The following is a 27,748-nucleotide window of genomic DNA, read 5'->3' as shown; positions in this document are numbered from 1 at the left end:
AAATTAACTTGTTTCTTTCCCTTCCCCTTCCCTCCCTTCCTCCAAGGAGTTCACTATTTCTGCTTATTTATCTGAGTTAATGATAATCTTGCAACCACTTGAACAAGCATTTAACTTCTTACAATACACTCACTGAGGTACTGAAAGAGGGATACATGGAGTGTGAAGTTACACTTTTCCTGTGACCAAGAATGTTGAAGTGCTACATTATCTAGCCAGGAATTTCTGCCTTTTTATTATACAGCAGCACAACATACAAGTATGTGCTTTCACCCGCTCCTTGGGTGGATTCTTTCATAAAGACACACCTTTCTCAGGAAAGTCAAAAGTTTAACTTCTAAAACACCCAGACCTTTTAAGTCTTTAGTGTACAGTATGGTGAGGTTGCAATGCCCCTGGACTTCATGAACACAAGCGTGGTTCATATTGCGCTTGTGTTACTCCAACCCTGTGTCAAAAGCATTATCTGAATTAACTTCAGCTTGAGAAGCAAAGTTTAGGTTGTCTTGTACAGTGTACAGTGTCACCTAGTGGATCCACAATGCCTATTTCACTAAATGAAAGCAGATTCATCACTTAAAGTAATGGAGTTTTGTCCTTTTCAAATACAGCCACATCAGAATAGGAATAATGAATTTCTGAATATTTCTGCAATCAAATACATAATTTAACATTAATGTATTATATTAAATAAAAAGCATGGCTTGTAGCCTTACTGCAACATATATATTTCAAGTAAGTAATTCACAGTCATATCTAAGGAGTCCTTACAGCAAGTGCTCATTCCCCCTCACCATTCAAAATACCCCAAGCACCAATGCAAGCTCAATGTTTTTTATTACTGTGCACAATTACTGACCCTTCCCTTATCTTGCTAAGACAATTAGGATACTGTTGCTGTGTTTCTCACAGGCTGTAAAATTCTACAACCCACTTTGATAGGCACTAGTATCCCAATTATTGTGTCAAGATACCGACATCAAGAGATCTCTGAGAAACAAAAGGCTTGGATACATGAAGTGGCTCTCTGCCTGTTGCAGAAAAAAACACCTATTTGGAAGGGAAAAAATCCAAGTGCATACAGTCTAAAGGGGTTGTTTCCCCATTTTGCCTATTGCAAGATTTAATTTTAGTCTTCATTTATACAACTTATACTGAATAGGATAAATCCATTAGGATCACCAACACTCCTCCTCCCCCCTCAGATCTACTCTGTAAGAAATGTTCTATTCAGGAAGCCAGGTGGAAATTGAGAAATGATTTAAATGATTTTTAACACACTGCATTTGTATATGAACATCATATTCAAAACAGAAGCTTAAAAACACACTGTGCATTAGAATTTTATCATTGCAAACCAACATTAAAAAAAGACTGCCATCGACTTAAAAACAAAAAAGACATTCTTATAAGTGGAAAATCAATCACCAAAACCACTAAATGTCACAGCTCAACATTCCAGAGAAGCACTGATAATTGTTAGTTATACACTGCACAAATGATATATGTCCTCAGTCACGGAAGTAGGTGCCAGTTTTTTAGGAAACTGTACATATATTGATTTTACATTTATTTAATGTGGCTGTTGTAAGACACTTTATTCTTCTGATAAACTATGATTGCTTATCAAAAGATTCTATAATTCAAGAGAAACATTCATAACATGTGTGAAAATGAAAACCACCAGCCCACAGAAATCATGCCCACAAAATCCAATTTTGTGGATTTATAGCAGAAAGGCATTAAACTACTGTCTTGCAGGAACAGCAGACTAGTCACTGAAGTATAACTGGCACAGCAGTAATGATTAAGGTGACGTGTCCTCCTGCCACAGCTGTTAATCAGCTTAATACCGGTTACATTATTGACATTCTTGTAATTACTTTTCCTACAGCACATTTGTGCAAAATATATTTGACTTTAATTTTGAGTATTCAAAGGTGAACCCAGTTCTCAAAATGGATGGTCAAAGTGGTGCTAAATGTAGGAATTAACTCCACAAAGTATCACAATTATCACAGGTTTAACACTGAGGACTGCCTTTTTCCTTGTTAGATACAAAAATGGGTTAGTTGTACCTTTCCATCTTCTGAGCAAACACCCATGTGTTCTCCACTTTCATCCAGACTGATCTGATTTATCTTCACTGGGCTCTAGAGAAAGAAAAGAAAAGAAAAAGAAAAAAGACTTTTAAAGTTATATTTAAAGTTGCAGCAGCAATCATATGCTTTAATGACCTCTATGCTTTCTGAGATTTATGTATGAAAGGTTGTATGATGTTAAGTTGCACGAATCCAAAAAACACAGAATAGGTCTTTTTCCAATAATGCCAAAACACAGACTACTTTCCAGCCTTTTGTCTGACCCAGAAACCTGACATTTTTTGCGGTTACCTGCCTCAGAGGCCTAGAGCCCTCATGAAGGGCCAGGCTCCCAGGACTGGAGCATCTGAGTCTGTGCACCACGGCTATTCATTAACAAACTCTCCTGCTATCAAAACTCAGCATAAAACATGCTGACAACACAGGCATCAAAGCAACTGAAAATTCTCCTGGTTTGGTCTGATGGCTGTACTGGTAATTATTTCTTCCTGCAAATCCCTTCTCGGGCTTTCATTTTTGCCTCTAATAGTGTTTTCAGAAGCTAGTATTAGAAGGTATTGAAGTGCAACATAGTTGTACTCAGAGAAATATTGAGAAAAGCCTTAAGACTGCACCAATTTAATAAATTTTCATTTTTCCTATCCATTTAAGATATTCTTTTACTTCTATCCTGCAGGGTTAGACAGCTTGTTACTGTTTACTTTAGCTTAAACATCTGTCCTTAAGTACTGAGGACTAACATAACATTATTTGGGTAATGCTGTGCATATCCTCTCATGTATAAAAAAAACCCTTTCAATTATATTAAATATCAAGAACCTTCTTATGTACTATGAACCTGATTTCACCCTCCGTAATATATCATCATTTCAAGCATCACTGAAGGATCCTTACCCAAGTCAGTCTCTTAGATATTTAAGAATAACTTTTCAAACTCTTACAAAGTTTTGAACAGATGGCACCACGAAACAGATCACTACTGTGATTCTGAGCATCTTAAAAGAGAAATTCATCATAGGTTTGTATGAAAAGAAAGCATCACTGGAAGAGTGCTAGAGTCATGGGGTCACATTAGATGTTACAGATGTGTGCCTAAAATACCACAAGTCCTTATAGATGCTATGGCAGATGGAATTACACCACCATTAAAAGTTTTATGAAAACATGCTGTTCAGATGAACAGCCTACAGGGGATAAAACTGAGGTCTTCTCAGAGTCTTTGGAAAGCTTTTCACCTTTTCTTTCACACAGACCAAATGTAACTCAGGGAAATGAAGTTTTTCTCACCTCCACCTTGGAAAAAAACAAAAACAAAAAACCAGAACACTAGCATTTGCCTAAATTATGTTTTCATTCTCTAAAATCTTCTTTCTAATCAAGGTTGAACAACTGCATGCTGCATTGCAGCTGGGAAAGGATGCTGCCAGCCCTTTTGCTCTCCTGTTTCCTTGCACGCAGAAGACATCGCTATTGGTCATCAGCGAGCGCTGCATGGAAATACCGCGACTGCTGCCTATCACAACATGGGCTTTCCACCCTCTGTTGCCTGCCAAAAAGTGCACTGCCAAGGAAGCCATCAACCCAACTTCCCTTGATTTATGTGCTCCAGCTGTATTTTCATCTGCTGCAGGGTGGATACGCTGACTTGCTGCATTTCTAAGCCAGAAGTGAGCACGGCCCTGGTCGTGCAGACAGCTAGTGCTCGTTCCTCCTGGCACATCTGGGGGCATCCGCTGAGAGGCACAGCTCACGTCCACTGGCCTGCTGGTGTGGTCAGTGGCCTCATGAAAGCTCTGATTCTTGGATGCTACACCCACACCTGGCTAATACCTTGGAAATGCCTTTCTAAATTTCTGGTTTGCTCAGAAAGGTGCAAGAGAAGATTTGTGTCTCTGCTGGGGGGGAGCAGGGAAGGGGGCAGACATCCACCCAAAAAAAAGAAAAAACGTCTCCACTGCCCCCCCTACCATGAGAAACACCTCTGTCCCCCTGGAAAGGAGGAACACAGACTGTTCAGCGGAGCTCATCACGTGTTACGGTTTTTGTTCTCAGTGGTATCTAAGTTGCTGTTGCGACAACTTTCTCACAGAGGTTCTCGTCCTTTACTACTCTGCAACTGGAAAGGCAAAAAGTCCACCCTGAAATAGCACTACCCAGACACAGGGTCATACCTAAGTTCCTGCGTTCGGTCAGCCCCACTCTTCTCATCTCTCCAGCACCTAAAACCTGCCATCAGTGCTTGCAGGACAGCAAGAGCAGATCTAGCAGCATTCCTTCAACGGGCAAGAAAGCCCGAGGCAAAAAGAAACAAAAGACAGGCCAGAAGAGCCAACGACTCAGCCTGTAGGTCCACACTGTTCCCACTGCGCTGGTAAATGGCTTGGATAAAGTTTGATGCACAAAAAACAAAGTGCGGTAAGCAGGCAAGGAAGGCTGTGTTCATTATCTTGGTATAAAAGGTGAAGCTGAAGAGCAGGATGATGGACTTGATCCATCACACTGCTGTTTGGAGGCTGCACAGCACACTTCGGAGATTAAATGTGTGATTGTGCTCAGGTAACCAAACGGTGCCTAGCAAGGCAAAACTTCACCACGTACATTATTTCACATTATGTACATTTTTCACATTCAAAATTGCACGCAATACTTCAGAAATGTTTGTTGAGTAGAAATTTATTAGGAAGAAATTAAGTAGATGTGGTATTTCATGACACTGTATATAACTGGCAATTTGTTTCAAGCCTCCTGAATGCCCAATGCTTCTATTATTTATTTTTAACTTTTCTTTTTTTCACTTCTTTCCCAGCCCTTTTTTCCCTGTTGCCTGCACCGTACACAGAGGACACTCAGGGAAGACAAATTCATCTAAAAGCAGAGCTGCTCACTTACACAGACTTCCAGCTAATTTCCAACAGAAGACACTATGCTAGATGATGTACACAAAGTAAAGCAATCACGGAGTATTTTTTTTCCATAGCTCAAGCTGAATTGGCACTGTTGGTTACCAGCCTGTTTGCTGACTTTACCAGTCAGAACTTGCCATGCAGCTCAGAAATTGATGATAGACCATAGACTCAATAACAGTCAAGTCTGAATATTAAATGCATTTTACAGTAAAGTTATAGCAAGGTGAAGAACTCCAGTGCCAGGAACTTCTAGTTTGGCACTGAGTAACAATCAAGGCTGTAATTTCCAGAATTATATTCCACAGTAAAGCCATTTAAGATATGTACATAAAGCTATCCAGAAAATCAGAAATAAGAAACCGCCGATAAAATTAGTGTGCTATCTAAATCCACGGCGTTTCTCCTAGAATCAGCTCCAACTCATCCATTCAAATTAGTTATTTTTATAAATACACAGCTGCGTGCTACTCAACAAAGCTACTTACCATTTCAAAATTAGTCATATCCTATCAACAGCTTGTGGATAATTTTGAGATTTCAGAAAAGAGAAGCACAGACAATTTTGTGGCTTCCCCTCCCTTTCTTTTTTAAATAGATATTTTATTTATATATTAAATGTGATATTAAATATATATATATTGTGTGTATATATATATATATACACACACACATATATATATAAAAATTAAGTGTTACTAACTCAGCCATGGAGTTACAACTCTTTTCCTTATTTATTTATTTGTTTTTAAACCTTATTCCAGCTTTCCCATTGAAGAGTTTAATTTGTTTGTCAAAAGGAATAGGTTTGGTTTTTAAAGCATAAGCACCCCTCCTGCAGCATCTACCTGCACACACTGAAAAAATAAGAAGAATCACTGAAGGTCAGAGAGGACACATAGCCACTAACCCACTTCCATCTGGAAGACCGATCATTTGATACAGTCTGAACTAGGAAATGCTCTGGGGTTTGGCCAGTTAGCTGTTTTAAACTTTTTTTTTTTTGAGGGGAGGAGGTAAAGGGGAAGGAAAAACCTCCAAATTTATAGGCATCATATTAAAAATAAATAAAATAAACAAAACAAAACTAAGAATTACAACAGTAAGGTCAAAGTGTTAATCCAAAACTTAAGAAAATCCTACTCACGTATTACTCAATAATAAATATGAACTAATCTCAAATCCTATGCCATAAAAACCTGGGCACCTGTGTATAAAATTCTGAGTTGCTAACAATTATTTAATTAGCACTACTTTGGGTAATATTTTTTTTTAATCTAATCAGGACCACTAGCTTTAGGCCAACCAAGGGAAAGAAAAAAAGGAAAAAAAAGAAAAAAGCACAAGCAAACCAAAAAAAACACCAGCAACTTCTTTTTAGTCACAAGGATACTTACAGGACTGAATAAGTAGTAGTAACACACAGTATCTATAAATCGACATGATTCCAGTCTGGCAATAAGGAGGATCCTGCTAGTTAGGAAGGGAGATACACTGAACTGATTAACCTGAGAACAGCTTCTGAATTTCATAAGTGTGGAAGTTCTGGCAAAGGAGGAAGAAATGTCTTCAGCTGAATTTCCATTAGCTGCAGTTTTCTTTCTGATGGAGACATGTTTGGAATTCTCGACAACATAAGTAAGTTTGACTGTTCAAAATCAATAATGTCAAGCTGACACTACAGAACAAAAAAATGTTACCTTAATGGAAGAAAGAAAAGTTTAGGGAGAAGGAAAAAGAGCTAGCAGGGATCTTGCTCAAACAGATCTAAATACAGGCTTTTGGAAAACTCTAAATTTAAAGGAAAGGAAAATCGAGCATCTACCAACAAATGTACCTCATGCGCTAATCAATTACCTAATGTAAAAATGCTTGAAATAAACGCACTTAGTATGGATTATGTCAGCTCTTCAATTAGGACTAAATTCACGGCCACTCAGAAAGCTTCTTTTAATTGTGTTCTTTGTGGCAACTCCTTCTCCCCTGACACTCATCATCAACCCACCTTATACTATCAGTCCCCCAACGGTGAACCTGGGAAATCAATCTGCTAATGTATAATTTGTAAAGCTCCTCTGACTAACAAATGGATAATTGATTCTTTCACAAATGCTGCATCCCAATGGATATGAACTGGATGAACAAGAAACATAAGACTGGATTTCACTCCAATTCTGTGAGAAATGCAATATTTACAAGCTAGGAATCTAAACATTTTAATAGTTGCCTGTGACTTCATGCCTTTTAGCCATGGTTAGCAGGCAAGCAACAAACACATTGAGAGTGTGAAAAGCAAAGCAGTGTTCGATCATACTTGCTGCAAAGCTCGTTCTACTTCAAGAGGTTCCCAATGCTAATACAAGCCATTTATGCAGCATTTTCATCCACTCTTTAAGAAGTATTTTCAAGAACTTTCCCTAAATTAACCCAAAGATTCTTAATTATCCACCTACGCACATGCATGCATATATACTTACCCACAGGAGAAAATCATCCCTAAGTCTTTTTTGCTGCGTTATGTTGTTATCTACCTAACCATTCTGTAGCTGCTCTTCATACTACAGGAAAACTGTATAAACTAGAGTTTAAACTGTAATAAAAAAATTAAACAAATCTGTCTCCTAAAAGTTCCCGTTTTACACTTATTCATGTGTTTCCATCTGCACAACATTCACATAAACACGTAAAACTCCAGTGTTCAGCAATACAATCTCACTTTTTAAAAAGTTAATCCATGGGAATATGAACTACTATCTTTCTGTTTGTACTGTTTTCACCATTAAAATGGTGGAAATACCTCTTTCCAATGGAAGCGATTACTTCTACCATGGAGGTCTGGTGTCAAATGCTGATTTGTAAACAAACTGCCTTAGCTATTGTCATATTTAAGCAAAGATGCTCTCTATATATAAGCCTTGCACTAGCAGGATGAGGAACTTGCTCTAAATAAAGCCTCAACGCTTCAGCTTTTACATCCATATATTAGATGTTCTATACACCACTGAATTACGAAAAACACTGTTGTTAAGACTACTGGAAAAAAAAGAACTCGGCAAGTACTGAATGTTCTTTCTCCAAGGGTGTCTTTCCAATTCGAAATGATAACCTCAGCCCACCTAGAAGAAAGTCTAATTTAACTAACTGGCCAAAAAAGAACTTCTACTTTTTAAGGTCTTTTCATTTTGGGAAGTGAGAGGAGGTGACAGGAAATATAGCAAACAGTTGAAGACACTGTCAATATTTAAAAAATATTATGGTGCTGTACTGACTTATTCATAGTTTGCATATTTGTTGAGTCTTACTAACACAATAGAGTGAAAAGGAATCCAGAAAAGCAAATTTTGATGCTATTTCATGGTTTATATACAACATGGTATAAGTACGTATACACCTATGCATACATGCACATCTGAGAAACATGTAGCAAAACAAGGGTTTAAATTGAAAAGTCAGCTTTAAAAGTTACAGAACAAGCTGTTTGCCACTGTCTCCAATAGAAATAGCATATTCTGACTTTACAATATGAATTTTCATTTGCTGAAAATGTACTAATATCCACACCAAAGAGGTTTTGTTCAGCAATACTGGTAGTATTCTGATACGTGAGGATTCCTGCTCCAGTGCTTTTCCTATAACACTCTTGAATCTGTCATTCTCCAAATGAAAAATGGGAGATTATATTGGTTAGACGAAAAGGGAGGGGGGAAGGCTGGGGAGAGTGACAAGGTCTGGGACACAGAACAATAACAACATTAACTTTTATTTTGTCTGCGGGAAGGCAAACCTTGCCTACAAAAAAGAAAGATCTCAAAAGCTTGTCAGAATGTAAGGGAATATGAGGACAAGGAATCTCTAATATACGGTCTAAGAAAGTGAGAAAGACCAAAAAGCCTACAGTGATTTCAATATTTTCCACATCAGTGAATCCCTTAATCTTGTTTGTCAACTACAGGGACTAAGCAAAAATACATCCAAAGAGAAAAATTAACAATGGATCTCCCTAAACCTGTAGTAGTTGCTACATAATCAGAATGCTCGTCTAGGAATGACCAAGCTATGACTGAAAACAAATCTATACTGAAAGCCTATACCTCCTCCTAGCCACATTTAACCGTTAGCTAATTCCTGACAGATACAAAACAGAATCTCATTTCTCTTAAAACACTGGCGTGTAAAGCTGTGTCCTTCTGGGAGCTTTGCGCCATGGCAAACAAATTACTCCCTTTTCCTCCTCTCCCCAGGTCCCCTTCACAACCACTGTGTAACTGCAAGGCCTCAAAGATGAAATGTCCTAAGCCTGCCTCTACTTCACTGTTGCTATCTCTGTATTAAAGCATCTGAGAATATGGAACAATATTCCCCAGCACACACTTATGGGGAGGGCTGAAGTAAGAGCTGATGTTGGGGAGCCAAGTAAGGGCTGCAGGCGATAACTACGTATACGTGCCTCAGACAATGCAGCGCATGGTGGGAGAAGACTATTCCATGCCACCTGGAGGCTCACCTCACTGATTTCTCTAACTGCTTTCTTTTCAGAATGGCTCCCCAAGCACTGCGAACTTGGAGAACTCATCACGGAACATCAGTTTCCACACAGGCTACTGCGTTATAAATTGGGCTTTGGAGAACAATACTAAAAAATGTATATAAATCTCTGAGGATCAAACTTAGTGGGGCACTTTCATAGGCTGTTTTTAATAGAAAAACACCAGCACTGTCATTAACGCACTTAACAGGATTTTGTAGAATTTTAGAAGTGGGAAGTTTGAGATTTTTCTCCATTTCTTGATAAACCACAGTTGAAAGAAGTGACTGATGAGAGAGGCCAACCAGGTCATACAGTGCATGTTCTTGTCAGGACAGGTTTGCTTTAGAGATTATTTTATTGGTGCTTTGACCAAACAACTTTTAAAGAAGCAATGAGGCTCTTTACTGTCCTTTTCAGGGGTCATTCATTGTTTTGCCAGCATCACTTCCAGGAAGGTTTTCACCACAACCATGACAATCCCCCTCCCTGACATAACACAGAACAGAGGACACGACCACAGGGCACCCAGCATCCCTGCTTTTCCATATGCCCATTACAAAGCTATTATCCTCGCCACAACCACATAGTTTTCATCCTTCTATCAGCTCCTGCAATGAAAAACTGTAGTAAGTATTTTTTTTCCAGTTATTTTAGCCTGCCAACCATCCTACTATAGATGATGATCCCAGTCCAGTACCTACTGAAACCAGTCAAAAGATCTCCCACTGATTCAATCACAGAACACAAATATTATGAAGGAAGAACTCCCTTTCCTGGCTGAAAAAAAGACATAGCTAGTCACATCCTTGGCACTGTTGAATATTACACTGGGTGATCAATGCTGAAGTTCAGCCAATAGCTAAAACTGAAGTGACATTTTTCCATGTTGATAACATCCCGTTATCAACACTTGTATAGAGCTGTCTGCAAGAATAAATACATTTCTCGATTACTGAAAGCATTCTATTCTCTTCGGACACCAACTCAGAAACTTCGTTTATTTGCAGTTGTGTCATTTGAGCAAGTCTCACAAACCTGGCAGAGAGATCCTCAAAAATGATCAATTTTGGGTTTTGGATTCTTGAAAGGATCCTAAAAAATTCTGTAAATCAAAAAGATGGGCGGAGAGGGAGGAGAGTACTCACACAAGTAGAAACTATTAATCTTGAAGTGCCCTGTAACTTACTATAAGTGGCAAATCATATGCAGTATTCTTACTGTGGCAGTAAGATAGGGAAAGCTAAATGTGAAGATGAATTGATCCTGTGCAACTTCCACATGGCATTTGCATATAAAGAGGCTCTATTTCAATACCAGCAAGTGTAGACATCTTTGCTTATAATAAGCTTTATTTAATGTAGGTCCAAAAACACAAGCAGATTCATTCATTCTTCCATCTTTATCCTGCTCACATTTCAAAGCTCCTATCTTCAAGAACTGCCAAGGCCTGTAGCAATTACAGATTTCTGTTCTGAGTCAGGGTTGCAATGCTAAACACAAAACCAGCAGATTTCTAAAATCTCTTAATCTTTTACTTATTTCTCTGGGCCACAGGACTGTGAGTGGAACCAGCTCCCTCAGCAGCGTCACAATAGAGATGATCAGCTTTTAAGTAGCTACTTTTGTCAACAAGCAATATGAGGGTATTAACACCCAAGACCAGTGAAATCTGGACTGTCCATATGTAGCATTCCATCAGGAGTGCAACAAAAACTACTACACACCGTCATGTCTGTTAAAGCAAGTTGGTCTCATCCTTTAGATGTGAGTCTTCATTAGATTTACAAAGTTCATTATCAACAATATCTTACCCCCTATGGGAAAAAAGGCTTAGTTTTGCCTTCATATTTTGTTCATCATATTATGCCCCTGTTATGTCATTCTATGTTTTAAGTAGTGTTGCATTTTTACTGTTAACAGAAACAAAGGGCTGCAGCTCTATCATTAATGTCAACTTATATAAAAAACATCGTCCTCCAGAACTCAGTTGCTTTGGACTTTCTAACTATGAAAACATTTTCTAATGCAAATAATATTTTATTAATGCCAGAACTCTGAATAATTCTGACAAGCAAACTGCTATTATTTTTTATATGTGCACGCAAGTGCCTGCCTTCGGTGTACACAAAAATATCATTCAGGTATAATACGCCATTTAACAAAAGGAAAACAGCTCTAGGAATCAGCAGTATACCAGCTTCTTCGAAGGCAAACCTTTCCATATCCTTCCTATGTTTTTAAAGGTTGTAAGGATTTAGAAGACACATCTGTGTTACCTGAAACTAGCTGTTTCATTGCTGATAATAAAAACTCTAGAGCAATTTGGCCCAGTAGTCCAGCAGCATATCAACAAAGAGGACTTGGGGAGGGTATGAGACAGGTGTGGCACAATATGCTTTTGAGATGACTGGAAAAAGGAATAGACAAAGCACTGAACATATGCCTTTGGCTGGTAAAAATCACCTGGTCAAACTTGACCAAGTTCCTAGTAGGGCACAGACATCCCCAATGGCTGAGAATCTGAGGTTTCTTCGGAGAGAGAGAACAACCTAGTCTTGCCAGGAACAAAGCCACTGGAAGGCACAGAAAAGTATAAATACTCTGTATTAACACTTGTTTGAGATATACTGGCACTCCTCTGAGGGTTTCTTTTAGGTGCCAATTACGCTCTAGTAAAATAATACTCTGCTTACATCTGATATGAAAAAATAATACTGTGTATGGTTGTTTCTTTAACGGTTATGTGCATGGTTATGTCCTTCAAATTAGAAGCTATGCTTCTGTGTTATTCTTAAAAGCAAATAAACTTCGTTGCTTAATTGTCAAATTGTGGTGTGTAGGGAAATTTAAAACAAAAAAAGCCAGTAATAGTTGCAAAGAAAATGAATTTTCTAAATAATCACAAGATACAAGATGCAGTATACATTCAAGCAACAAATGTTACCAAACCAGGATGGTGAAAGAGTTCAGGAAAAAAAATAAAAAAACAACCAAACAAAAAGAACTTTTTTTTAATGTTTCTGCATAATGTCACAAGTAATTTTGTTTGAAAATGCCACATGTAAACACACTTAGCAGAATTATAGTAGGTCTTCTATTTGATCTTTCACAAAAATAGATTCAGAGTTCCTGCAAGGTCTGACAAAAAAAAACAAAAATACATTGAAAACTTTGCCCTTTGGTTGACCAACAGGCTACATTAAAGGCTGTAGAATTAATGTTCTAAATGTCTAGCATTCTCCCATAATGAGATATCTTCCCCTACAATTTTCCAGATATTAAAGATTTATTTGAGAAAGCCCACAGAGCGGGATAGAATGCTACTAAATCAACAGAAACTGACTTGTTTGCTATCTCTAGGTGACTGTGACAAAACAGTATTCAGTAACAGCCCTTTACCTCATTAAAGAGCGACATTAACAAACTCATTCTGAAATCAGTGACATTGAGGAGGGCTTCTAAGGTACCTGAACATAGTACCTTAAGAGTTGGTCATGACATATGACTGACAGACAACAAAACATCCACTCCGAAGAAGAGTGATGGATATTAAAGAACAAAATGGAAACTTCTTCCTATGCTTCTATGTCAAGAAAAAAAACAAAAACAAACAAAACAGAAAAAACAACATGCATTTTGAGAGTAATGAAGTTATAGAAAGACATTCGGCCTAAGGATGGGGTTGACATCCTTCTCAAAAGAAGGTATATGGACAACGTAGCTGCTAGTGAAAAGTCAAAGAAGGAAAGAAATGACTGCAGTCCCAGAAACAGCTGATAAAGTACACAAGCTTTATAGTTTTAATAGAAATTAAATGTACAGCAGAGAGATTACCGTTTGTGACTACACAAGCCTATGTTTGACTTGTACAAGCTAACCTCATTTAAAAAACAAGTGTCTGGACCACGCAAGATCTTCTGTAGCTGAACCTATACTCCCAATTAAACTTTTTACATTACTCTGCATTAAGCTACGGCTATTACAAGTTACAAGCTTGAAAGAATAATTGAAGGCAATAGCCATCTTTCCTTCAGTTTTGAGCTTATAAAAATTAACTGTACATGACACAACTGAAATATTCAATATTTCACCCAGACATCAAGCAATATATCTAGTAATAACAAATAATTTCCACATCAATCTGATCTATTTATTCAAGTAAAAATTCAACCAACACTCCACTCAAGGTAAGAGGGATACAGTGGATAAAAGGTGATGTGCAAAACTTCTACAAGACATTTTTTGTTTCAACCTTGTTGAGGGAAGTGAACGTCCCACTCTGAGCTGGTGCAACCTCACCTTGAGCACTGCATGCGGTTTTTGGTGCCACAATATAAGAAGGACATAAAACTAATAGAGAGAGTCTGAAGAAGGGCAACAACGATGGTGAAGGGTCTAGAGGGCAAGACACATGAGAAGCAGCTGAGGTCCCTTGGTTTGTTAAGCCCAGAGCAGAGCAGGCTGAGGGGAGGCCTCATGGCGGCCTGCAGCTCCCTCATGAGGGGAGCGGAGGGGCAGGCGCTGAGCTCTGCTCTCTGGGGACAGCGACAGGACCCAAGGGAACGGCATGGGGCTGGGACAGGGGAGGGTCAGGCTGGATATCTGGAAAAGGTTCTTCACAGAAGAAGGTGGTTGGGCACTGGAACAGACTCCCCAGGGAACTGGTCACAGCACTGAGCCTGCTGGAGTTCAAGAAGCATTTGGACAATGCTCTGAGGCATATGTTTTGATTTTATGTAGTCCTGTGGGGAGCCAGGATTTGGAGTCAATGATCTTTGTGGGTCCCTTCCAACTCCAGATGTTCTGTGATTTGTCATACAAGAAACTTTTATAGACCTAGAAAATAACAGCTCTGATACCACAACTTTACCCAGTCAAAATAACTCACTTCTCATCAAATGACAGACGTGCAGGTACACTATGACTCCTGCTAAGGAAGGGTCCTAATATTCAGTAGCATCATAGTTCCCATTGAAAACACTCCAGATTACAAACAACCTGGAGTGGTTTGTAGGCACAATAACAGGAAAACATTATGATACACACTTTCCAACCCTTTATAAGATCCAAAATTACAGACCCAAAGGCCATGCAAGTTACTCCCACAACTACTATAAAGAAAACCTCTGGACTCCCACAACTACTGTAGAAAGCTCTGAACTCCCAAATAATCTACAGCTAAAATGAAAAGACAGGTAGACAGAAACAGAAGGAAGGCTATTATATTGGGTGTAGACATCCAAGTCTTAAAAGCAAAACTCTGAAGAATGTCACTTTTCTCCAGTTTTCCCACTGGGCTGAGCTAGGGGTTAAACTCAAAGCACTGAAGCCATGGGACCGCACCACCAACTTGGCTGGTAGGTCCCACAGAGGGGAAGGACGCTTCCCTGCATAGACACACTTTGCTATCAGAACATGAATTTTTTACTTCATTTTATTGGAGCCCACATTTATAGCAGCATGCCTTTTTTTTTTTTTTTTTTAAACAAATAGCAGGATTTCAGCTTCAAATTTAACAGGCACACTGACATGCTGCAAATACTAACACAGAGCTACCCAGATCTTTACTCTAAATTCCATTGCTTCGTTTCATTTCCCGACTAAGTCTTTTTTCATAGTCTGACAGTGACAACTAAAATGATGTAGTTAAAGTAATAAACAGGGAATTTTAAGTAGCCTGTCAAAATAAGTGACATTTATATCATCTTAGTCTTAAACTCTCATGTAAAGTTCCATTCAAAACAACTTCTTCATTATACAATCAAATGCTAAAAGTTACCTCCCCCATTGAAAGATGCTGCATTATCTCTCTCAACAGTTAGTGGATTTTGCATCAATTCCAGCAACAGCATTCAGTGCTCGGCAACTGCTGCTTCTTCATTAGGAAATATGGTTTTCTTGTTAGCAATTAAACTCTTTCAAAAGCCTGTCAAGCCAACAGAAACCTCTGACATCTGTTTGCAACTTTCTGAGGTATCAGCAACACCAACAGGCCATTGATTCATCTTTAAGCAAGCAACGCTCTTGCTCCAGAAGCTTCAAGTGCTGTAACTTTCTAAAGTCTAAGGACAATAATATTACAGCTGAAGGAACTCCTCTTTGAATTTTCAAGGTAGCAGAGAGGACCTGGTGATTTTGAATTTCTGACACTCTGATTAAAACAACAAAGAAATAATTAGTACTACACAATGGGAAACAATTAGAAAAAAAAATTGAGTTCAGGAAAAAAAATCTGCAAAAAATGGGCCTCTACTTAATTGTTTCATTCTCTCTTTCTGAAATTCCAGCACTCTTGAACAGCTCACGAATGTTGCATGCAAAGACTACTTCAACTTCTTTGCATTAATAGAAGCTTTAAAATGCTATTTACATTTGTTTTCTAGGCTCATGCATCATCTTTGAAGCACCTCTGATGCATTAAACATTTAAATCCTCCCCTACTCGTAAAATAGGCTGTGTTTCCACTCCATACAGAGTATCACTGGCACCAGCCAAGACTTCTTACTGTTTTCGCTTTAAGTTTGATGTTTATTAGAAGACTAGAACGGGGACAGGTTTTCTTGCCCTTTAGAAGGTTTTTGATTTGTTACTTAACTAAACATGTTTGTATGGCTTTCTTCATACCTACAAGTCTTTAATCCACAACATGTCAGTTGAAGCAATAATTATATTAATAAATTGTAGACAGTCTAAGAGGAAAAGAAAGATGGAGAGGCATTTGGAATTAACATGCTGTGAATCAGTCCTGCATCATCCTTTGTCAGTGGCATTAGCAGGCTTTCCCCCCCCCCCCCCCTTTCTTGTTGCCTTTTAGTAATAATTTTCAGTGCATTTGACACATTTCATCTCACTCAATGCACTGAACCCTAATACAACAGAACACCAGTTTGTCAAACATACGTTATTTGAGGATGCATATCAGTTAATCTTAGGCGGCTGACATTGTCAAAGACAGCTACACTGGTGAGAGCTAAAAACACACTAAGCAAGGAGGAAAGAAGATCGTGCAAGGATCACAAGTGTGGCCATTGAGATACCAGCACCACCCAAGGCAACCCCCACAAATTCCTGTCTCATAATTCTCCCCAAACCAAAAATCTCCCAAACGGTTTCAAAACAAACACTTTCACTGTTGTTGGTAAGAGGAGTTGCAAACCTGAAAAGACTAGTAGTCCACCTGGTACGGACCCAGCATCAGGTATTTTAAGAGCAGGATGAAAGAAAGACTGTTCTGAAGACTTCTTAGCCATTGAGGTTAGTTTCACAGAAGCCTCAGTGAATTTTATGGGTCAAAATAGAGCACACAAATAAATCTTTGCAACACTAGAAACAGTATTTGTAATTCAGCATCAAAACAATGTGGGTATTCTAAGGACACTACAGGATGAAGTTCTAAAAGATTTCTTCAAAAAATAACCAGAGTATTAAGGTAGCAGAACTTACATGGCTGCCAGGCTTTACATTTTAGTGTTTCTTGCAGGATGTGTTTTTGTTTTTGTTTTTAATTAATTCAGACTTCAACAGGAAGGTCATCATCCAGAAATTGACCATCTTAAAGATTCTGCAACATACCTGTCAGTTTTCTCTCTCAAAGTTCACAGGAACTGAAGACATGATAAAGTAATTATGCTGTAAATCCTCTGAGATCAGTCTCTATTTCTGTGTCACAATTTGGATCAAATCCAAATGTGAGCCAATATAAAACACAACTGACTTCTCATAAAAACAAAATTCATATTTGTTCAACTTCCAAGCCCATGAACATGGTTATTTGAGATTAATAGAGAGAAATGGAAAATCGAGAAGACTAAAACAGAAGTAATATTTTCTACATCTATATAACTTTTTTGGGGGATGGAAGGGGAACATCCTTATGTCTCCCTCTCTATGGTACAGTTTTACTTAACTATGGCCAAAGCAAAATCACCAAAACTCAAACATGAAACATATCTACACCACTGTTAAAAGGAACACTTAATATCACCCATAAAAAAAAAATCCCTCTCTTAATTCTGGTTTATTTCACATACTGACAGTATTTGGAATCTAGTGACTTAAAGTTTCACCTGTAAGGTTTGTTTTCCCTATTTACACATTTAACAGACTGAGATGTATAGAAAAGTAATTTTTGTTTTTACCTTGGCTTAAAAAAAAGCACAAACTGAGTAAGGCTCAAATGCAGAGCAATTCCTTGAATTACGTAACTGATTTCTTCTAGATGGAAGGCTTCACATTACTACCTTACTATTTCTGCCATCCCATAGGACAGAATACATCTGCTAAATGGAATCTTTCAAAATGCAAAACTTGTAAAATTCACTCCCAAGGAATACTGTTCACCACAAATAATTCAAGATGTTGCCTACTCTCTAAGAAGAGACTATTTTAGTTACTTGGAACAATTTTTAAATGCTACTGATTTCCAGAAATTCTCTGGAAATCTTTCTCCTATTTAGAACTTCAAATCCTTCTCCTATTTGCTTCTTCAAGGTAGAATCACACCAGCTATTCAGCAGCAGAAGCACTTCTCAGAGGGAACTTGCTCATTCCGGACTCAATGAAGAACCAGAGAATATGTAACCAGAGAAAATACTCTTTGTCACAGAGAATTTACAAGAGAATGTTTTGCATCTATAGGAGTTCAAGAAGTAGCTTGCTTCTTTTCAAGAAAAATGTAGGTTTTCTTTGCGATTCAACACACAGCAATGCTCTAATGCATAGACAGACTGTTCTGTTCAACAACATCCAGTAGATCCAAATAAAAGATTTTCTTTAAAAGCCAAGTGCTTCTTGATCAAAATAAATTTTCTTCAAATTAAAAAAAAATAATGCACCCTTTCTACCTGATCCATGTTATAATTTATCTGTTGCACAGAGGACTTGTACCATTACAAAAAAAAGACATACTAAGAAGAGACAGAAATAAATATTTTCTTCCCATTCTTCATCTTAAAAAGCAGCTTTTAATCAAAAAATATAGTTAAAAAAAGAAATCATTGCCATCTCTATAAGAAGGCGCAGCACAAAAATCTTTAGCTTGAAGCCAGGAAAAGACTGGAAAACATGTAAAAACATAAAAGCTATAGAGTAGAAAGTGGTTCATATGGCCTAACCTTAACGTCATCATAAGAAACGACCCTCCCAGCAGCCACTGGTAGGACTTTAATAATAAAGAAAAGCAAAGGAAAGAATAGCAGATTGGAGTGAATGGTGTAAAGAGGATGGGGATTTTGTTTTACAATTTTTAATAGAAACTACGATCCCTTATGACTTGCTGTACGCCTAGGCAATGCCCTACATCTTTACACAGAAAGATGAGGATTTCACCTTTAGGAACCAGTGCGGGAGAAGAAGGCCTTGGTCATGCACCTAAAAGAAAGATGACAGCACTACAGATGAACTCTTCCAAGTGCCTGACCTAGAGAGGAATGAATACACGTCTAAGACATTTAATGCCTGTCTCCAGAGAAAATCTCCACTTCATTTGAGCAAGTCTTTGAGTCAAGTCATTTACTTCAGCAATAGAAGCAAAGAATTTGTATATGCTTTACTCTGGTCTTTCCCAAACAGATTACTCTAAAGAGAAAGAAACTGCATCTTTAGCAAGTAGCATACATGTAATCTAATTGGTACTAGAAGGCAGACACCAAAAGCCTTTCCTCTTTTGAAATGCAGTCAGCATCTCCTTTGTAGTGCCAAGGAACATAAAAAGCTAAAAGAAATAGAAGAACATCATTAGCTTGACTTTTATTAATACCCAGGAAGGTCACTGTTAATCTGACTGTTGTTATCTATAAAATTTTCTCCAAAGGTTGTGCCTAGGAGATTGGGTTTTGGCTGAGACTTTTTTCCCCTTGCACAACAATTGTGTAATTAGATTTTTCAAAAATATAAACAAAACCTTTCACCCCTCCCATGCAGCTAGCTGTGTCAGCTTTAGAACATACGTTCCCTCTGCAAACATGCCAATGTCTTGCGATGGATATTCTGACAAGGGCTGACATTGCTATGAAAAACTGATGCTTGGTTACCAGATTTTGTGACAATACCAGAAAGGGAAAAAGAATAAAGATTTAAAATTGCTAATCCCCTTCCTCCCACCCTCATGGAAAACGGAGAGATTGAAAAATAAGTATTAAATATATAAGACTGAAAATAATAAAATAATAATAAAAGAACAGTAAGATCAACAAATATGCACAATTAAAAGAAACGTTTAACATTCTGAAACAATTTTAAATTGAGCATTTCAGTCATCCTCTAATATCAGGAACCAAAATTAAAAAAAAATCTGCCTCTTCTCCTTCAATCAATACACTCCCTTAAGAGTCCAAGCTTCAAAACATTCACATAAAATATTAGCGCTATATATTTGCAGTAGATAAACTGAACTAGCAAGGCAATCAATCAATTTTCAATTACTTGTGGCAAGTAGATAAGACGATAGTGTACACACTAACAACTGACAATAGTCACCTAATGAGCAGGCTCAAACCTTATGGAAGTCACAAGCCTCTGGGGGTCCATAATTAATAATAACCATTAACAATCATAAATATGTATTTCCTCTTCTGTCTTCACCAAGAAAGTTTATTACATGTAAACTGAGATGTCCTCATCACAAAACCATCCAGTGCAACTTATTTCAAGGACCGCAAAATGTCTCTTGTTTTATAGGGGGCAGGAGGGGCATAATTCATGAAATGCATTAGCAAAATTTCAGGTGTAGCAAAAGCATTAATTTATTTATTACTTAGTATATCACATCATTTTACATCCCAGTAGATGTGTTCTAAATAATACCATACTTACAACGTCAAACTTCTGTGTGATGTTCCCCTGGACATCAAGTAAATAAACTTTGCCATAATGCGTTCCCAGTGCCAAAAACTGTAGAAGAAATAGATAGATTATACAAAGAGAAGACACCACAACCAGAACTACAGCAATGCTAAATGAACTCCAGGATGTTTAGCAGATCAATGATTAGCAGCACTCAGAAGAAAAAAAAAAATAACTTCTATAGACAAAGCTTATTTTAACTGCACCTAAAGAATAAAACGGGGCTTCCAGCCCATATTACTGTGATAGTGCAAGTTAGCTGTCAGAATGAGTCATGAGGACCCTCATCTACTGACAACTAATGGTGTGTCTGCAGTCCGTACACACTGCCTGATGGACTGTGGCAGCAAATTAAAAATGCAGTGTGAAAGCAAGGACTAACACAGACCTGAAACAGTTCTGGGCTCCCTTCCGCAGCTTTCTTTCAATTGCAGTGGTTTCCTTTGGGCTTTATTTTAAATTTTCCTTCATCATTAACACAAAACAAACCATTGAAACACAGGAAAAGGCCACTGGTAAAATACTGCTGGATTATAGAAGGTCTCTGGCTGCATTTAAGCACAGAGATAACCACTGGGTTTGCTTTCTTTCACATAGTAACACTTCTATGTCAAACACTCTCAAGATAAATAATGCTTCTCCTTGGCAATCTCAGGGGTTTCATTCCAAAAATAGGTAACAAAATAAAGAAATCTCCACACAAATACATACAACCACAAACTTATTTTGATACAAACAAGACTGCAATTGATTCTGAGAGATCTGCTGTTAATTGAACCATGTGAACTACTCCTAAGTAGTACCGAAGTTCTTCCTTTTCTGTTCGATTTATGACAGAGGTTTCTCTTATCCCCCCTTTCCTTTTCAGCATTACTTAAATAGTCTAGGCTCCTCAATTCTCTGTATTTCACTGCATGTGAGCATGCTTCATTGCAACCTATAATGAAATGCTCAAATTTACAGGCACTGCTAAGCGTGTCAGTCAGGCAGCACAATCTTTAAAAAATAACCTTACAGAAAGTCAAGGTTTAAAAGGATTTATCAAAATGGAATTGCTTAAAATGAAATTTCAGTTCAGGCACTTAAAATATGAAGCTACATTAAAAGGAGTCAAAAAAGGGAAAGAAGGAGTTCATTAGAAATTCATCCCCTGCAATGCCTTTCACTCCTGCAAGGTTGCCTTTTTTCAGGAAGAAAAAAGTCCCCCGGGTAAAAAAATCAATACTGGTTAATAAAACATCAGGTGTGCAGACATAACTAGGTATGACTATTCCACTGCACAGGCCTGCTTGAATGCACCAGGTGCCATGACGATTAGTCATCCAGTGCAGACAGCAAGCCTGGTGAAAATATGACGCTTTAGCAGCAAAAAGAAAAGAAAATAATAATAATTCTGGGTGGAAATTAGTCGGAATACGGATTCCTAGCAAAGTTAAAGTGCTTTAATCAGAGACATATTTTACATAGCACTACGTCATTTTGTTAATAATTAGTCTTTAGCAGGGCTTTTCCCGTTTTAGCAGGAAAACAAAAAAAATCTAACCAAAGAACACCCTCACAAAACCTATGACCCACCTTCATTCTTCAGCTCCTTTTCCTAAAGACTCTGGCACCTACCTTCTAACCATATTGATCCTTCTTATAAATAGTGTATCTAGTTTGCTGGAAAACTAAAAGTGTTGGGATACTTAAAACAGCTTTCCTGTATTGTCACTCTTTGTGACACCACAGTTAAAGCTGTATATATGCACTTCCTTACAGAAAAATCCTGTTTATTTCTTGGCTTTCAAAATTTACCTGAAGCTCAGAAAGGTAAGGCAAACAGGTCACAGACCAGGATGAAATGCTTGCCAATTTTCAAAATATCCGTTTAATTCTAAGTTGCCAAAAACATTTTAAAAAGACTTATTGTTTTCATTCCCACAGTTAAAATACACGCTTCATCTCAACAGCCTCTTGAGCCATGGCAACAGTCCTTTGAGTAAAAGAAACACAGCACAAGTCAATCTAAAAATATAGCCAAATAATAGAGATAGATGCCTCAACAATAACCGTTAAGGAGCTATTACTGGCTGTGAAAGATTATACATTCAGAAAACAGCAATTATGTTTTACATACTAAAAGTTACTTGACAAATCATTAACTCATACTTTCAGATGTTCTTTAGCATTCTTCGATATTTTAAAAATGCTCTCCAATATTTATAAAAGACAAGAAAACAAAGCAATTGTTTCAATCAAAGAAACAGCTGAAGTTTCTTCACTGCAAGAACAAAGAAACAATTCTTAGTAAAATTTATTTACTTTTCATTGTCGATCCCATTCTCCCATTCATTCTTGTACATCTGAAACTTTAATAGTACTAAAGCATTAAAAAAAAAAAGATTAAAAAAGCATTGTAATTCCTTTCCTTCACACTGTATTAACAGAAACTCAGCTGTCTACCACAGCTAGATAAATACTAATCTGGCCCTTGGCATGATCAAGTCTGTTTTCAGGGATTCAGGCTGTATAAATAAGCATAATATATGACATATTATATGACAATTTCTTTTCTGAGATAAAGGGAATTTGGGACTTTATCTCAACTGTAGTTCATGGTACTGTCCATAATTAAAATCTAGTGAGCATTTCCCAGTAGCTTATGTAAACATTGCATCTAACAAATTACTGCACCTTGAATTCTCACCTCATTTTCCTACTGAGAAAGGAGGGACTGTTCAACACAGGCTTACCATGAATTTTGTTTACATTATTGTTGGCTTGCACTGCACCTCTAGATTTGGCAGTACTTCTACATATAAATATACTGGTGCGTTATAAGCACGGATAAAATACATAAAACCCAAGCAGAAGAACTATCTCTGCCCCAAAATAGCTTGATACCTTTTCATGCACTGTCATGCAGCTGGCTGCATCCTTCTGTAGAATTTCAGTCACTCCATTAGAAAGCCGTTCATACTTCAGCTTAGGCTCTTCTTCACTCTCATCTTCCTACGTTTTTAAACGCACAAGGAAAAAACAAACAAACAAAAAAAATTAGAAGTTCATTTTAAATAGCAAGAAATTTACAGATACCCCACAACTGTCACACAGCACCAGGCGAAGATGGATCACCATCGTATCTTAACAACAGCCATTACAACCAAAAGCCAAACTTTCACATTTTTGTCATTCCAGAAGGTTTGGGTTGTGCTTTTTTTTTGTTGTTGATTACTCTTTTCACTCCAAAGTTCTGGGTGCAAACAAAGACTGTTTAACAGCATATCAATTCAGCTGCATTGTAAGAGGTACTTAGTTAATATCTAAAAAGCAGGAAAAAATGTATGTGTGTACTTTGTTACATAAAGTTAGTCATTCCCAATTCAGAAGAAAAATATAAATGGCAGGGGGGTTGGAACTGGACGATCTTTAAGGTCCTTTCCAACCCAAGCCATTCTATGATTCTGTGATGATTCTATGATATGGAAAAATGGATGATAAAATAAAGTGTGCCGCTATAGCCACATTTAACTCTAAGCTGAAGCATGCAGGTTACAAAAAACTTCAGGACCTTTACAAGATGCTGCACCTCTGTAGGAAGGGTAGGGGCAAAACACTGTGAACAAAAATAAACAGAATCCACTAGGAATAAGTTAATTGTACAAAACATACCAGTGGGCTTATGTTCAAAACAAGAAATATAAATATGTTGTTGCAAAACTGGCTGGGAAAAGGATCCAGACACAGTATGTTGTTACGGATCACCTATATCATCTGCAGTAAATCCCAAAGCTTTCCTTTTTTTTTTTTCTTCCCCAAACATGTTAGGTATTATCACCAATCACTACCTAGATGCAAAGACAATGGCATACTGTGAACAAAGAGGAGACTGAGCTAAAAACCACAAGGAACAAACTCACTGCTCACACAACACCCACCATGCTTATCTCCTAAGGAAAGGAAATCCAAGGTGCAAAATAGGACTCTGGTCATTGGCATCTACCTGTAACAGATGGTCTACAGCAGTACAAGGCTAGAGAGAGATTTCATAACCTTCAATAAGCCTCAGTTAATACTACACATGCCTAGACATACAAAACCCATATATATCCCTTGGTTCTCACTGGGAAAAAGTATATACCTTTCCTAATAATCTCCTACACACACTGCCAGTTCTAATGAATGCATCAACATGGAGTGTATTTCACACACAAAACATTTCTTTCATTCCTAAGCCACCAAACTACACCAATGAGTGCTTTAGGAAAGCAGATCCCTTACTTCCCCACCAACCACTGGTTTCCATTTCCTAGAACAGAAAATAAAAATGCACTGTGTCGGCCTATGGCAGAAGAAGTCTATATGTGCTATGTTTTATTGTAGCTAATGATCTGAAAAGTAAAGGTGGAAAAAGAGACACATTAATAAAAATATTTTAAGTTGCCTTTGGAGTAGCAAAGCCAGTCTTTCCCGTTTACCATGTGTGCTACCACCACACACGTTAATAAACACATACCCTCATACAAACCATATAAAAGCCATACAGACTAATGGAAACATTCAATATTTGGCACCCTGCTTATAGAAATACACTGCAAAGAGAAGATCTTTTAATATGTTATTCCAGAATTTTGTGACAGAATACAAATGAGATTAATATAGGGATGTCAGCAGTCCATGACGTAGCAGTCTGAAGTGAGGTGTCAAAATGTCCACCAAGAAACAATTTTATTCAGTAAAGCCCAACACTGAACAAAGTTGTTACTAGACAGAATGACAATGTCAAATTACAGGGCTGTATATAAATCAGCCAAATTACTTGTGCCCACAGATCCTTAATAAATGACTGCAGTGGAGCAGGAGGAGGTAATGTCAGAAAAAGAAGTACAGGGAGTGGAAGGAGTATGCGTCTGTTTTACAGCAATTAATGCATTATTGCATTTTATACATTGCTTACAAAGATTACACTTGAAATGCATGGGTAATCTCTGAATAAATTCATAAAAGTCAAAATTGAACTCCAGTCATCTAGTTTTTATAAGATCCCACGTGTTGCCTAAGTCTGGACATCAAATGTGCAACCAACGTGAAAAGTTAATTCTAGTCTCTTCAGTAGTTTGCATAAAAGCATTCATCCATGGACCATTAGATAAAGTTACTGTAAATAAGTTTTGCCTGTCTTATTTATGAGTGAAAACTAAGTAACTTCGCCTGCACATGCATATACAAAAAATATATACTTTCAGAAGTCAGTGCACTGAAGCATTCTGCCAGGCTTCAAGAAAAAGTAAATAAAACGAAAACTTCAAATATAAGACACAATGATGTACCCATTTCACGCTTTCTTGACAGGTATCTTTTATGTTAAGTAAAAGTCAAGCTAAATGGTGAATTGAAATGTGTGTGTGGAAGGGGGAACTTTGCTGTAAACAAAGTGAAACGAAAAAGATGATTTGCAAAACTGCAAGATTTCCCTATTGCTTCAGACCCTACATTATGCACTAAATGCATTTGATGATCCCTTCTTCAGAGTATCAGAGTTTAATCATTTTCAAGGTATTTTTCTATCAGGAAAAGCTGTTATGCAGTCTGAACTTCTATGGTAAACACAACCCAGTGTTAATAAAAAGCAAATCAATATTTTTTGTTAAATTTTAATAATCCTGAAAACCTACAAATAAAACCATCAGCAGCCTGAGTTGAGATGACAGTTAGCTGCGTTTCTATGACAACCTGGAGGAATTGTACAAGTCCTGACTCGCAGCAAAGCTGCGATATAAACAGTGACATTTACCCCAGACAAGAAAACTCACAGCTTCTTTTAAAAAAAAAAAAAAAATCAATTTCTCAACTAACATGGATTTTTACTAAGTGTATGGCAATTTTAATTAAAGAGAAGTCCTTTAAACCATCCTAGAGGAATCTAAACATTTGAAAATAAATTTTCTAGCACTGCTTCTTGTACCACCGCTGAACACTTCCTTCCATATAGCCTGCCTAAAAAAAAAAATCCCCACAACACAAAACCACTGAATTCTGAAATTCTTGTCAAATGTATTGAGAGAAAAAGAAATATATACTATACAAGATGTTTAAAGTAGTCCACAGATGGCAGCTTTCAATTCTGAAAATGAAGAAGACCCACAGAGCTGACAAGAGGAAGCTACTCTTGGGTAGGTTTAAAATAAATAATAACCACTTTTCAACCACAGGAATGCTAATTTGAAACTCATTTTCCATTTATTTTTCTCTTTGCCTGTTACTGCTGAAGCCAAGAGTAAAATTGCTCAAAACACACAACAAAGAACTTGCTCCAGGTATCCATAAATATTTCCCACTGAAAGCACACTTCCAATTGAAAGACATATTCTAACCAGCCGGGGAGACCAATATACATCCCTTCCTATTGAGGGCTCTCGTTTGTCACTGCTGAGCTCCTGAAATGAACACAAAATGAACACAAACTCCCCTTCCTGCTCCTACCACCCCATGGGGACAAAGCTCACTACCACGTCCTCCTCAGGAAGAGACCAACTCAACCAAAGGGCACTGCAAATGTGCAATATGCTCTCCAAAGGCCGATTTCACTGCGAGGAAGCTCATCTGCCTTACTAAATGCAAGTTCGTAGCCTTCTTCAGGTATTCTGGCCCTGCCTTTCCTAGTGTGGAAGCAGGCACAACCGCAGTGAAATCACGAGTCGAAAACCAATCCACGTAAATCGGTCCTTGCAAAGTCAATTTCCAGCAAGAACCTGTGGGCAGCTCCTTGAGTTATTCCATTAGCCCACATTTCCTCCTGTAGCAGTGGATCTGCCCACAGGACTGTCTGTCACATGAACTACATGCTCTACTGATTGTGGATACTCTAATTATATTACGGGCATTGACAGCGAAGTGTCATCCTTCCTGCACGATTTGTCCTCTAAGTTTTTCAAAGCCTTTATGGAAATAAACGGTGCATACATTATAAGGCAAGTGCCATTCATCTTTGCTCGCACGTTGTCCATCCAGTTCCAGATAGAGCCCCAGTTACTGGAGGTGGTCACCCCAGCATTGTTTACGCTTTTAAGTTTTGACCCTGCAAAGCATTTAAACTCAAATGGAAAAAATACCTGAGCTAATCACTTCAGGGATTTCAAGGGGGCTACGCTCGCATCCTACTGCAACAAACCCTGGTGTCACAGGTCTTAAGAGTACATGTCTTGAAGAAATGAAGAAAAGAGAAAAAAAAAGAAAAAAAAACGCCAGCTCATTTTCATACTTTCTTTCACATTCATCTCTGTTTGAGAAACTGTAAGAAAACTGTTAAATTGGCTCAGTTTCTCCCATCTTAGAAGCCATTAAAAATGCTCTGCTGCCCAAGTACAAAAACAACATTTCTTGACATTTAA

General features: G+C 37.8%; 1 protein-coding gene across 3 annotated transcripts in view; it reads right to left on the bottom strand.

The window, feature by feature from the left end:
* The window catches only part of VPS41 (VPS41 subunit of HOPS complex), a 112,959-nt gene that overhangs the window by 64,989 nt on the left and 20,222 nt on the right, over positions 1 to 27,748 (bottom strand). For all 3 annotated transcript variants that reach the window (XM_066992210.1, XM_013192047.3, XM_048051633.2), the window contains 3 exons: positions 23,262 to 23,369; positions 20,346 to 20,423; positions 2,079 to 2,153 (listed from right to left, as the gene is read on the bottom strand). In XM_066992210.1, the coding sequence (XP_066848311.1) occupies positions 2,079 to 2,153; positions 20,346 to 20,423; positions 23,262 to 23,369 (261 nt within the window). The remainder of the gene's footprint in view (positions 1 to 2,078; positions 2,154 to 20,345; positions 20,424 to 23,261; positions 23,370 to 27,748) is intronic.

Source organism: Anser cygnoides, chromosome 2 (genome assembly GCF_040182565.1).
Source record: "Anser cygnoides isolate HZ-2024a breed goose chromosome 2, Taihu_goose_T2T_genome, whole genome shotgun sequence".
Classification (NCBI taxonomy): domain Eukaryota; kingdom Metazoa; phylum Chordata; class Aves; order Anseriformes; family Anatidae; genus Anser; species Anser cygnoides.
Note: the sequence above shows the minus strand (reverse complement) of the source record. Positions and strands in the feature narration are given on the sequence as shown.